At 32.4% G+C, this 12,406-nt stretch overlaps 1 protein-coding gene across 1 annotated transcript; it reads right to left on the bottom strand.

The window, feature by feature from the left end:
• Nucleotides 1-4,121: 4,121 nt before the first annotated feature.
• LOC111399227 (xyloglucan endotransglucosylase/hydrolase protein 3-like) lies at nt 4,122-6,046 on the bottom strand. The gene is made up of 4 exons (XM_023026492.1): nt 5,872-6,046; nt 5,468-5,568; nt 5,190-5,386; nt 4,122-4,504 (listed from the first exon to the last, which is right to left on the bottom strand). The coding sequence occupies exons 1-4, from the start codon at nt 6,041-6,043 to the stop codon at nt 4,150-4,152; spliced, it is 825 nt and encodes a 274-aa protein (XP_022882260.1). The 5' UTR covers nt 6,044-6,046; the 3' UTR covers nt 4,122-4,149.
• Between the last annotated feature and the right edge of the window lie 6,360 nt (nt 6,047-12,406).

The following is a 12,406-nucleotide window of genomic DNA, read 5'->3' on the forward strand; positions in this document are numbered from 1 at the left end:
ATGCTAACAGTTATAACACCTGTAACTGCCCATTAGAGCCTTTATATCGGCCTTTTTTTTTTCCCACAAGAAAATTATCATCTTTTTTTCTAATTTCTTTTGGTCAAGAGTTTTGGTGATAGTTCTAATCAAATTCAGTTCGTCAATATACAAACTTAATGCTCATTTTCTACTAATTTCTCCATTGTATTTTGGAAGACAAACTTTCAAACAAAACCTCAAAAACTTTACAAATTAGAAATATTGAATTCATGTTCATTAGTGTTGTAAGCTAGATGGAGGAGGCATCAACCCGTGCTCGGATGACCATGAGGGTCCATTACCTAGTGGGAAACAAGAGGTGAATGGTATGTGCATTAATTATGAGGAATTCAAAATTTTAAATACTCTCATCCCATTCCATAGTTTGCAAACTAGAAATATTTAACTCATGTCGGTTAGTGTTGCAAATGTTGTTTTCAAATGGATAGAAAAGTTATAGAGCCCGAAGTGTCATTCCTGAACAATGAGGAAGTTCCCTTAGCTTGTGGCGTGACGGGGGCGGCCATGAAAGCCATGATGTTGTTAACAAAGAGGTGGTGATCGACTCACATTCGATTTCCTGTAGCATCTACTAGGATTCCATACACCAATGAGAGGAGAAAGAGAGTAAAGAAATAATATGACGAAAGTTTGTTAAAACTACATTAGAATCAATTTGTGACAATACACTAAATTACCTTATTTCGCTTCCCTCAGAGAATGTGGTTATTAACTCGAATTGGTGATTGCATCCACAAGTGGTTATACATTTTATTATTTCTCGTTTCTCATACTTGTTGGATTTTTTGATTAGCACTAGAAAAAATTATTGAATTTTTTGATTGAAGTCTGATTATGAGAAATTAATTACTAAAAATACTTTAGGACCATGTTATAACTAAGATACAAAGTACTCATGAAAATTGATTACCAATAATTACATGTAGAAAACGTTAAAATAAAATAGTATACATGATATAATAATCACATTTTTCATAAAAATTGATTATAAACAACTATGTGCAGAAAACTTTTAAGATAAAATGCTACTCATGATTTAATATCACACTTTCCATAAATTATGGACAAAGGTACATTTAGATCTTAAATCATCATACCAATTGTCACTCAGCAACATTTAAAGCTCTGATTTGGTGGTTGTGTTCTAAATGATCCTAATTGCTTTCCTCAAGAATTTGAATATAAATAGCATGTAATGACTTTCTTCTCAATTACACTTAAACACTTCTCCAACTTTGTGATACTTTATACATCAAATATTTCAAATAGTTTCACTCAATACAACCATGTCGAGATAATAGGTTCGTCCATAGGAAACAACGAACCTCTGCCAATACCCTATTCGTCCCAATTTTTTCCATCATAATTTCTTCAAATGATGAGGAAGTCAACCCTTCAAATGGTAAGAGAGCCATTTCTGTTGTTCCTTTTCCCAACATGGACGAAACTTTAAGTGAAGCCTCGCAGTCACCACCTAGTGTACTTGATGATGTATTCGAGTTCATGGCTCCATTTAAAGATGAATCCAAAGATAATGAGTTGTTGGCAAACCTTCCACCTCCCGAGATAATTATCATAAGCTCGAACGATTCTAATGAAGACGATGGAGGGAACATTCAAATGTCATCAATAATCGAAATGGGCTATAATTGTGTACGTCTATATACTAAATCATGTACTATAGTTTTGTTAGGGATGAATATGTTAATGCCTTTACCAAATGTTCTGAAATAACTTATCCCTTATTCATCTTATTTGTAGCTATATTTTCTGCTTCGCAACCAACTATCGAGAATGATAAAAACCTTCTGTCGGGACTGATAATTCAACTGTTAGGATGTTATGCAATGTCCACAAACGATATTAAAATGATAATGATAATATAAGTTAAAAATGATAATGTAAGTTGAAAATATGTTTGGGAACATCATATCCCTTGTACATTTTATTTGTAATCAGATTTTCCACTTTACAACCATCTATCGAGACTGACATAAACCTTCCGTCAAGATGGTATGCAATTTTTGTCTATGTAATTATTTTACTTGTGAACTTAAACACGACTAATGTCTGCAAACGATGAAAATTAAAATGATAATATAACTTCAGAAAGTACAATGCTATCGATGGAGACATTCAAAATACAACTTCAACCACTTTCATACATCAAACTTATTTACGTGAGTTGTGTTAGAATAGGATTGCGACACGTGGTTTGGTTATGGCCAACTCTACCACAGTGAGTGCATAGGATTATACTTGTTTGAACTAAAATGAAAGTGGTTTTGTCTATCTTCCACTTTCATTCGTTATCCAAATGAGCAAATTTTCTCCCATACGACATGACAAATCTCAAATGATTGCTAATACCTGAAAAGTTGATATTGTAGCGGTAAGAACTCTGTACAATTAACATATCGACATTTAATAGCATAAAAGTGACACTTTCGAATATTTAAATCCATTCAATAGTAAAAGATGAAATGAATGGTCGAATCTCGACAGTTAAATTTTCTGTCTAGATAGTTTCTAAATGTCGAATCCAACAGTTGAGATGTCTAATCCGATGATTTCAAAATGCCAAATTTGACAATTGAATTGTCAGAATTGCCATGAAACTTGCAAACATGTATTTGTTATCTTGGAAGAAATTATTCAAAGCATTAATGGTGATAATCAATTTTCAACTACAACATCACAACATTTTGCCAAAAATAAATAACTCAATGCGTCATTAAATATGGATTACTTCATATTTTGTAAAGAATATTGATATCTTTAACCTTGAAAAATATTTCAAAAACCAAACAAATCAATGAATAATAGTTTTAAAATTTTCAAATAAAAATGGCCTTGTTGTATTTATCATTTAAAAAATAGTAAGCTATTAAATAAAAATAAAAACAATTTCTAATAGTTAACCTCTCAAAATGGATGATGAATCCAATAGTAATATCTTCTTCATCAAGGAATGAAGAGGATGGATAAGAAGTTTAGGTTTGTTAATGGTAAAGAAGATATTTGCTTATGTTAACTTCTCCAATTCTTTTATCCCTTTTTTTTTTTTTTTTAAACAAAATTCATATTATCCAATATAATATACATATATCCAATGTTTATAATATACAAATTAAATCATCACATCAAAACATTAATGGCATTCAAATAAAGCATTAATGCTCAATAAATGCTCCTAAAATGGTGTCACTAAAAATAATTTGGATCTTTCACACCAAAAAATTGAATTTCTGAGCACCTTTAGTGAAAATGACAAATTTTTGTGGATTTTTAAATTTAATGACATCTATGAAAATTCCCTATTTATATTTATGATTTGATTGTCGGATCAAGTCCAAATATTTGACCAAAGTTGATGAACAGTCACTTTACATATTTTATACTTAACCAAAATTTTCGATCTTTAAACCATGTTCCAACAGTACTAGTGGCTGAACTGCATAAGTGTGCTTGCACATTTTTCTACTGAACCAGATACTTATCAAGTGTCATTTATGAAAGTACTAAGAATTTGTGGATGATAGTTCATAAATCAAAATAAATTCTGGAGAAACAATTTTTTCCTGTTCATATTATTTGATGTTTTCATCACTCAAACTGGATGTGACGGGATTTTTGTCCACGGTTTCGATGCTTACAGAAATCTTGGATGCTCTTCGTACCTGTTTAAATTGGACGATTTCAAATGAAATGGAAAAACAACCTTATTGCTGAGTTTTGGAACTCGCATTATTATTTTCTAGGGGCCCATATCGGTATATTGCTTACTGTTTATATTTTAATATCACCACAGCAATAGTTTTCACAACATTTGTTGCTTGGTTGGTAAGTAGACCCAAAAAGGAGTGCACTATATCCATTGTAGTGTTAGATCACGTTCGGTGTTAACACGAAAATATTCGTAATTAGGTATCACGAATAAATAACAATACGATCATTCAGTTCGCCAAAAAAAAAAAAAAGAATGGTGAAAGAGAGAAAGAGAGAGAGAAATAAAGGATCATTGTTATTTATTGATTCATGCCAGTAATGTAGACTAGACTTATACATTATTATAAATGGAAGGAAAATTTTATTTCTTTTTCTGAGTTAATTATTCCATGAGCATTCTGGTTTTCTTGTGGCCAAATTCGAACAGTAGTCATAACTCATAAACGCTTTCCTGTATCTCCGCATTCTCATTTTCTCCTTTGGTTTGAGCCACATTTTGTTCCAGAAATACTTAAGCGAATTACAATGCGAAACGTCGTTGATTTGAGCCGGGCAAGCATTGAAATTGAAACCTTTATAATGAGCAATGAAGGGAGCTTGAGACCAATCAACAACTCCTGCCCAATCTGCATTCCATATACTTGCCTCTATGTGCATAGGCTTCCATGGATAGTCCACTCCACGATCTGTATGTTTCTTAAACTCTCTAATGGGAATTCCATCTATGTAAAACCTAAAATCACCAAAAAATAAATAAATTCCCTTTAGTGTCACGTATGGCATGTTCATGCATGAGCGAGCCCTTGGTTTCCATATAGTTTCCCATCTAGCTAGCACGAAAAGTAATACTTCAGCAACTTGCGCACAGATTTCGGCACACGAATAATGCAATTTGGCACTAGTAGTGCTAAGTACCAATCTATGTGGCATTGGTTCCCTTGCATTCAATTGATTAATGTGAAGTATTTATAATTTATAATCAATTGAATACAATGGACCCCAGTGTCACATAGACTAGTGCTTAGCATCACTAGGACTTGATAAATTATTTTAGCACCAATGATGGTTAATTTTAGTCTATATTACAACAGTAATTATGACATTAGATTATGAGTAATGCTATTTGTAAGCAATTACATTGTTCTTAATCATTAAATGTAAATGTGGCAATAACTTATTGTCACATGGACGGTTGATGGGTAATCGTAGCTTATAAATAGCATTATTCTTATATCATATGTTCAATTAAATAAAAAGATTTAAGGCCCATTTAATATGACATATGCTGTCACCTAGACCAACATGAATGCTAGATATAATTATTCTTAATACTATGACGTGAACTCTATAGGTATCGGAAATATATACACACACACACAATGAAACAATAGAGAATTGAAGTGAAGAGAAATCATTACACAATCTGATAGCGATTCCAAAGAATTTCATAAGCGTGAAAATCTTGAGAAGGATTAAACCAAAGTCTGAAGCTCTGTTCTCTGTGCCCTCCATCATTGTCATAAACATTTGTTTGTAGTGTTCCATTAGTACCCAGAAACTCATAATCAAGCTCAAAATGATTTCCCGGGTCCTGATTATCTGGTGCAGATGTTAACTGCCAATTTACATGCAATTAAAAACTGGATATAACAAATAAATATATATAAAAAAAATTATTTAAAGAGAACATTATTACATAAAAGGTTGTAACAACTCCTCCTGTCCTTCTTTCTGGTATCTTCATTCTTATACGAAACAGTCCAGATCCGTATTCCAAATGGGACCTAAATCCAGCCCCTACACGTGTCCACAAAAATCACTAGACCATTAAACTTGATGTGCATGTTTTCATATTGTCATATAGTTTGCTCATATTTTTGCATTATTTTTTTGTTTTTAATGTTTTGTATTGTAGTTTTTGTAAAAGATGACAAAGTTTGTCTATTTTGAGAACAAATTATCCAAACTAAACATATACAGATTTAAGCTAAATGCCAATATATATTTAAATTAGATGCTCACATAGTTTACGCGAACATTTGCTTTCATACATTTGATGCATGCTTATATGAAACGGATTGTATAAATGAAAAAATTTACCTGAGGATTGATCGATCAGAAGTTGCACTTCGGTTCCTTGGGGATTAACCGTAAGATGATTCAATCCCCACAGAGGCGAATAGAATTGATTGAAGGATTTTCCTGCTCCATTTGCATTTTTGTATAAAAATCCTAGAAGAATGGTAAGGACAATTAAATTCAGTAAAGCCATTAAAGAAAATCAGATAGCAAACAATTGCAATTTATATAAATAAATAGAGTGCTTTGAGAGCTTGATGAGGAATTATGATCCTCTAGGGACTTTATATATGTGTGTGAATTTATGTATACAGCTGGATTATATAAAGATCCTATTAGGTAATGCAATCAAAATTAAAACAATTAGGTGACAATTAATCTTGCTCTTAGGTGATTAAAATGAGTCATTAAGTTGGCCAGAAAATATGTGTGGATAAGTACCCGAGACATGTAGATATTGAAAAGTTTTAATAAGCATTAGTGTGCATTTTAAATATGAGGAGCTGTCTCCCATTAGAAAATGAATGAAGTTGTTCCATTTACTCTCACTCACTGCCGAGGTAAGATTGTTACGATCCAAAATTTTCTAGCCAAAAATAAAATGTTGAATTGTGAAAGTCAAAGTCAAAAGGGACTAAAATGAAATAAATTTTTTAATTGGGACTCAATTTATTATGAAAAATATTTTGAAGGTTTGAGTTAGACAAAATAAAATTTTAGATATCTACTTATATAGTGCTGGAAGTTTAGAATTTAATGTTTTATTATAGAAATGTTGGAGGACCTCCTTTGCAATTTTGAGTTAGTGGCTACTTATTATATTACAATAAACCCATTTCAATTATAATTCAACACACACACACACACACAGTAGGCAAAAACAAGAGAGGGCAGAGAGAGAAACCAAGAAGAAAGAGGAAGAAAAAGAGAAAGGGGGAAAAAGAGAAAGAAAAGGAAGAAAGGAGGGAAGAAAGAAAGGAGAAGAAGAAGAAGAAGGGAAAGAGGTAGTTCAAGGTTCATCTTCATTTTTCCTTCTCTTTATTTTCTCCAAGAGGTAGATAAATTTTATGTTAAGTCGCTAGGGTTTAATTTGTGGCTAAAATTTCATATTTATGCAAGATGAGTACAAATTGGAGTTCAAGTTTGTTCATTATTTAATTCCTATTTCATTAAGGTAAGAATACCAATTTTCGCAAACCCTAGATTTTTATTTGGGATTCTTAATTAAGAAATGTTAGTGGGGATGATTATATTGATGAAAACTCTCATGAAACCATGAATTTGAGAAACAATATGAAAATTAAAATAGGTGGAATTATTGTTACTAGTTTTCATTAGATTGGAAGGTATAATTATTTTTATGAGTGGGATGAAGGTAAATTTGGATGTAGTATATATTTGTGAAGGTATTAGAAAGTAGAATTAGCTCTTATTGATTAAAGGAAAATTTGGAAAAATTATTCAAAGTATCGAGAAGTCAAGTTTTAGTATTCGACTATTAATATTAAGAAATACTTAGTACGAGATTTGTTAAATTAGTTATTTTACATCGTATTTCAGGCGGTGACGTGAAAGCTGGGCAAGACTAGTAAATTTAACCAGATTGCAATCCATAGATTTGTGAGTGGAGAACATGCTTTTCCTAAAAAGAAAATTTCCTTTTATATTTTATAGAAGCATATTAATTAGATGAAATGTCTTATTTTCGAGAAATTAGTAAATAAGCATGATTATTTTGAAATCATCAGAAAATAATTGATGTAATTACTTTAATCGTGTACATTGAGGGGCTACAACCGTGTACTAAAGTCATGTATTTAATTTCTATACACTGAGGGGCTACAGCCGTGTATAAGGATGATTACGTTGTTTCCATCTTGTACACGTAGGGGCTACGACCGTGTACTAGAGTCATGTATTTAACTCCTATACGTAAGGGTAACTCTTATCCACTGAGGGGCTATGACCGTGTGTAAGGGTACCTATTATACACTGAGGGGCTACGGCCGTGTATAAGAATGATTATGTTGTTTCTATCGTGTACACTGAGGGGCTACGATCGTGTACAGAGTGTTGATCTGACGGTTTATATGCATATGACTTTATAGCTTTCAGATTATCAGTAGATGTTTACGTGGGGTATATTTTGATGTGAATTTTATGTATATAGTGGATTATTATCCTTCAGCTTAAATTTCCTGGTTTATAGTTCAACTTATAGAATTCAATTTGTTCAGTTTTCAGAGTAAAGCTTCTAGTTTATAGTATTGAGCAACAACAATATTTCACAGATTTTCATAGATGTCAGATTATTTATATTCGTTATATTTTACAGTTATTGAACTAGAATGAAGAATAAAGAAATTTATGATCCAATTATGTCAGTTTTAAAAGTGTTAGTAAATTTCTAAATTTATGAAGGTTTAATATAACAAGAATTATGCATATATGAAAAAGTATACTTATTTTCAATTTATCCACTCACTGAGTTACAAACTCATATTTTGTTACCATTTTCTTAGCAGATAGTAGCTATGTTGAGCAGCCTTGGAGCCTGTCGATCCATCGAGAGTACCATACACTCACATTATCATTAGATGTATGACTTATTTCGTCAACTTATATAGTTCAAATTTTTTTAGGATACATGTCTGTTTTGATAGAAACGTTAATTTGTAATTTATAGATCCATATCATGGGCTCGCTGCATATTTAGTATTCTCATTGCTTTTGTGGTCGTTTGTTTATAAAGCATGGTAAATGTCTTGAATAGTTTTTATTTTGAAGGACTAGCGTGTTATATTTTAAATTATACGTATAGTTTTTATAAAATTGATGTTTGTTAAGGTGATTTAGTCCATATCTTAAAGAAAATTCTGTCAAATTTTTTATACAAATATGTCATAGTCAAAGTAGGTCAAATTTGCCTTGATGGTGGAGCCAGCACTTAGCTGGTATCTGTCATCGGTGCACGACACGTGTTGAGTCTATTAGGGTAATTTGGGACGAGTCGTGTCATCTTAAGCCCGCAAACATCACAAAGGGTGCATAAATTTGATAATTATATTCCTATAATAGAGCTAATTTTCATTATAATAATAATCGCTAATAATAACTAGTTTAGATAACATAAATCTAATTTCAATATTCAAATAATTATTAATGATAAATAATTTAAATTAATACATAATCTTCTATCTATATAGCCATCATAAATATTTCCTAACTTGATTTATATCTTATATAATAATAAGAATATAATTATAGTCGTAACGTTCCATCCCTTAAAATGTGAACTAGTGAGACCAAGATGGAAATATCAAGTAATGAATTCCTCGCGTTGAAAAAGTTTTTAGATGGTGGAGAGAATTTAACTCAGCTAGCTGTTGAGAAATTGTTTATGGTTAAATCTAAATTATGTGCTATAACAAAATCCATGTAGAAAATGAAAAAGTCTAAATAAAAGAAATCTTTCGAAGATGATCCATATGCAGAAATTGATGAAGAAAACATGACTATGGGACGGATTACTTCTTCATACAAAGGATGGGAGCAAAAATAAATTTGGTTGATCCAAATAATTTGCAAAAAGCAACATTCATGAAATGCGTGTTGTTAAAGGGGCCTATCGTAACATTTTAATAAGTGAATATTTAGGGATGTCAATTGGGCTGAATCGGCTCAGCTCGTGAAAAAGGGGCTCGTGGGCGGCTCGGGCTAGTGAGCACGAGCCGAGCGGGCCTCACCCGTAGGCGAGCCAAGCCCGCTCGGCTTGCTGTCTAGACGAGCCGCTCGTGGGTAGCTCGTGGCTCGTCGAGCCTTGTTCAGTGACCGTTCTGGTCACTGAACTTTTTTTTCTTTTTTTCCCCCATTTTTTTACTATAAATACCCCCTTCGCCTCAAATTATTTTTTTTCATATCAATCTCTTCTAAGATTACAAGTTACAACTCTCTCAATTCTCAACTATCTTTTATTATATCAATTATCGAGTTTTTACTCTCTTGTGTTGCAAAATATACAATATCAATTCAATTTTTCCAGTTTATTAGTTACAATTTCAATTCATCCAATTCTCATAATTTCACTACATTTATATTCATCTAGTCAAGATTTCATCATAAACAATCACAGAAATTGATCAACGTTCATTTGTTAAGAGCTTGTTCGATACAGGATGTGAGCCATTACCACATCATGGAGAATCGCCTAGTACGCTGCAAAGTCAATTTTCAAATGAATTTGCCGGTCTAAATGACATACCGATACCTGAAGATGTTCACATTCACGATCAGGGAAGTCACATTCCAATTGATTAGGATAATATTAACGTTCCCGAAGCGGAACATGAAGATGGAGATTAGCAATTAAATATCCCAGATGCGAGGGGAAAGCGAAAGACCAAAAAACAAGCAAAATGTTGGGATCACTTTAAGTTGATTTCAACGGGAAAAGTCATTGATGGCCTTGCAGAATCTAAAACAGTATGTAAATACTGCCAACAAAGATTGGCATGGCAAAAAGAAATTGGTATCATTCATCTCAACCGCCACTACAAATCATGTGCAGCCAGACATGGACTTCTTCCAGCTGGTCAAACACAATTACAATTTGGCAGTCCAGGCGTCGGTTCTACAACTTCACCCCTATCCACGTGGGTGTATTCGGAGGACGAGACTCGAACTGGAATGGTGAAATTTGTTGCCGCCACTGAGTTGCCTCTGGCTATTGTAGACAACCAACACTTCGTCTCGTTCGTGAAAGAATATCTACAATCGAGGTACGTTAGGGTAAGTCGAAACCCTCTTCGTGCCGAAACAATAAATTATTTCAATAATTCAAAACAACAATTAATTATGAATTTGCAACAATATGGGGGTGTTATATCCTTAACTTCTGATATATGGGAAATGGTTAATAAAAGAGCATATATAGCTGCAACCGTACACTATATAGACTTACTTTGGTGCATGCATAAGAAAATTATTGCTTTTAGAATTATTGAATTTCCTCACAATGCTAATAATATATATAATGCTATTATCAGTATTGTTAGAGAATATCATCGTGAGAGTAAAATTTGATCTTTTACTTTTAATAATGCTAGCGTTAATAAAGTAGTTGTCGATAAATTGTGTAGGACACTTCAACCTGATTTTGGTGGGTATTTGTTTCATATTCCTTGTGTGTGTCATATCTTGAATTTAATTGTGCAAGATGGTTTAAAACATATAAAGGATGAACTTCAAAGGATTAGAAATGCATTAGTTTATATTACGATCTCTTCTAGTAGAAAACAAGCATTTGAAGATTTTTGTACCGAACAAGGGGTGATAACTACTAAAACATTTGTTAGCGACGTAGGTCATAGATGGAACTCTACGTACTTGCTATTAAAATTATGTGAAGGTTTCAAAAATTTAATACCAGACTTTTATAATAATAGACATGTTAGAAGTGATAATAATGGTATGTTAAATGAATCCGATTGTATTTTAGTTTTGTAAGTTAAACAATTTTTGACATCTTTTTATGAGACTACAAAAATTTTATCCGACGTTTATTATCCCACAAGTTGTATGTGTTTGAACGCCTTTATATAATTGCAAGAAAATTCCATAAATATAAAAATGATCCTACTTTTAGTGAAATTTTAATTGCTATGGAATTAAAGTCTAGAAAATATTGGGAAGAACTGCCTATGTTATTTTCTTTAGTATGCGCAATGGACCCCCGATATAATATTTCGGGAACTAAATACGTAATTGATCATATCAATAAAACTTTAATACTTGATACACCTATCACTTATAAGAATTTAGAGCAAACACTATGTGGAATGTATGATTTATATGCCGAAAGAATGGGTGTAAATATTAGTCGGGTACCCTCTACTGCACCTACTCCTTCTGCTGAAACTGAAGAAGATGCTGCGGAAATAATGAATTTATTTCAGGGCATTAATACATTTAGATATAATGCAATTGCAATGTTTTTGTCTAGTGCCATGTCGTCTACATCTGCATCTCATCAAACATCGGCCGAAACTCAAAATGTGATGCCTGCCGAATTAATTGATTATTTTAATCATAATATGCCAACAGACAGAACAATCAAAAAAACTTCAGAAGAAGTAATTGAATTCTGGCGAAAGTATGAAAGACGTTGGCCAATTGTTTTTGCAATTGCGAAAGATCTATTGACACCTCCGGTTAGCACTGTTGCTTCGGAATCTGCTTTTAGTGCAGGTAAAAGGGTTTTGACTGATGTTAGGAGCGGACTGAAAGAAGATGTTTTGGAAGCGTTAATGTGTGTGAAGGATTGGCAGGACGCTCATTTTCGACTACAAGATAAATACGCTGAAATTGCATGTCGTCAGGTAAGTGATATTTGATTTAATTATATTAATCAAATTTTTTATTTATTTTTTAATCGTTAAATTTAATTTTTTTTTAAAAATTGTATACGTTAAAACAAGTTGTTCGTATACAATTTTTAACTCCGCATACTTAAAATTAATGTAGCCGGTCCCAAACTCGGATAAAGGAGGAGGGTTTA

This window comes from Olea europaea, chromosome 8 (genome assembly GCF_002742605.1).
Source record: "Olea europaea var. sylvestris chromosome 8, O_europaea_v1, whole genome shotgun sequence".
Classification (NCBI taxonomy): Eukaryota; Viridiplantae; Streptophyta; class Magnoliopsida; order Lamiales; family Oleaceae; genus Olea; species Olea europaea.

Bases quoted from the DNA above. Each gene is read 5' to 3' on its own strand.
- LOC111399227 (XM_023026492.1), bottom strand. From the start codon at position 6,043: ATGGCTTTACTGAATTTAATTGTCCTTACCATTCTTCTAGGATTTTTA. The intron at 5,569-5,871 runs GTAAATTTTTTC...GGACACGTGTAG, and splicing joins TCTGATCGATCAATCCTCAG to GGGCTGGATTTAGGTCCCAT. The intron at 5,387-5,467 runs GTAATAATGTTC...GTAAATTGGCAG, and splicing joins GAGTTGTTACAACCTTTTAT to TTAACATCTGCACCAGATAA.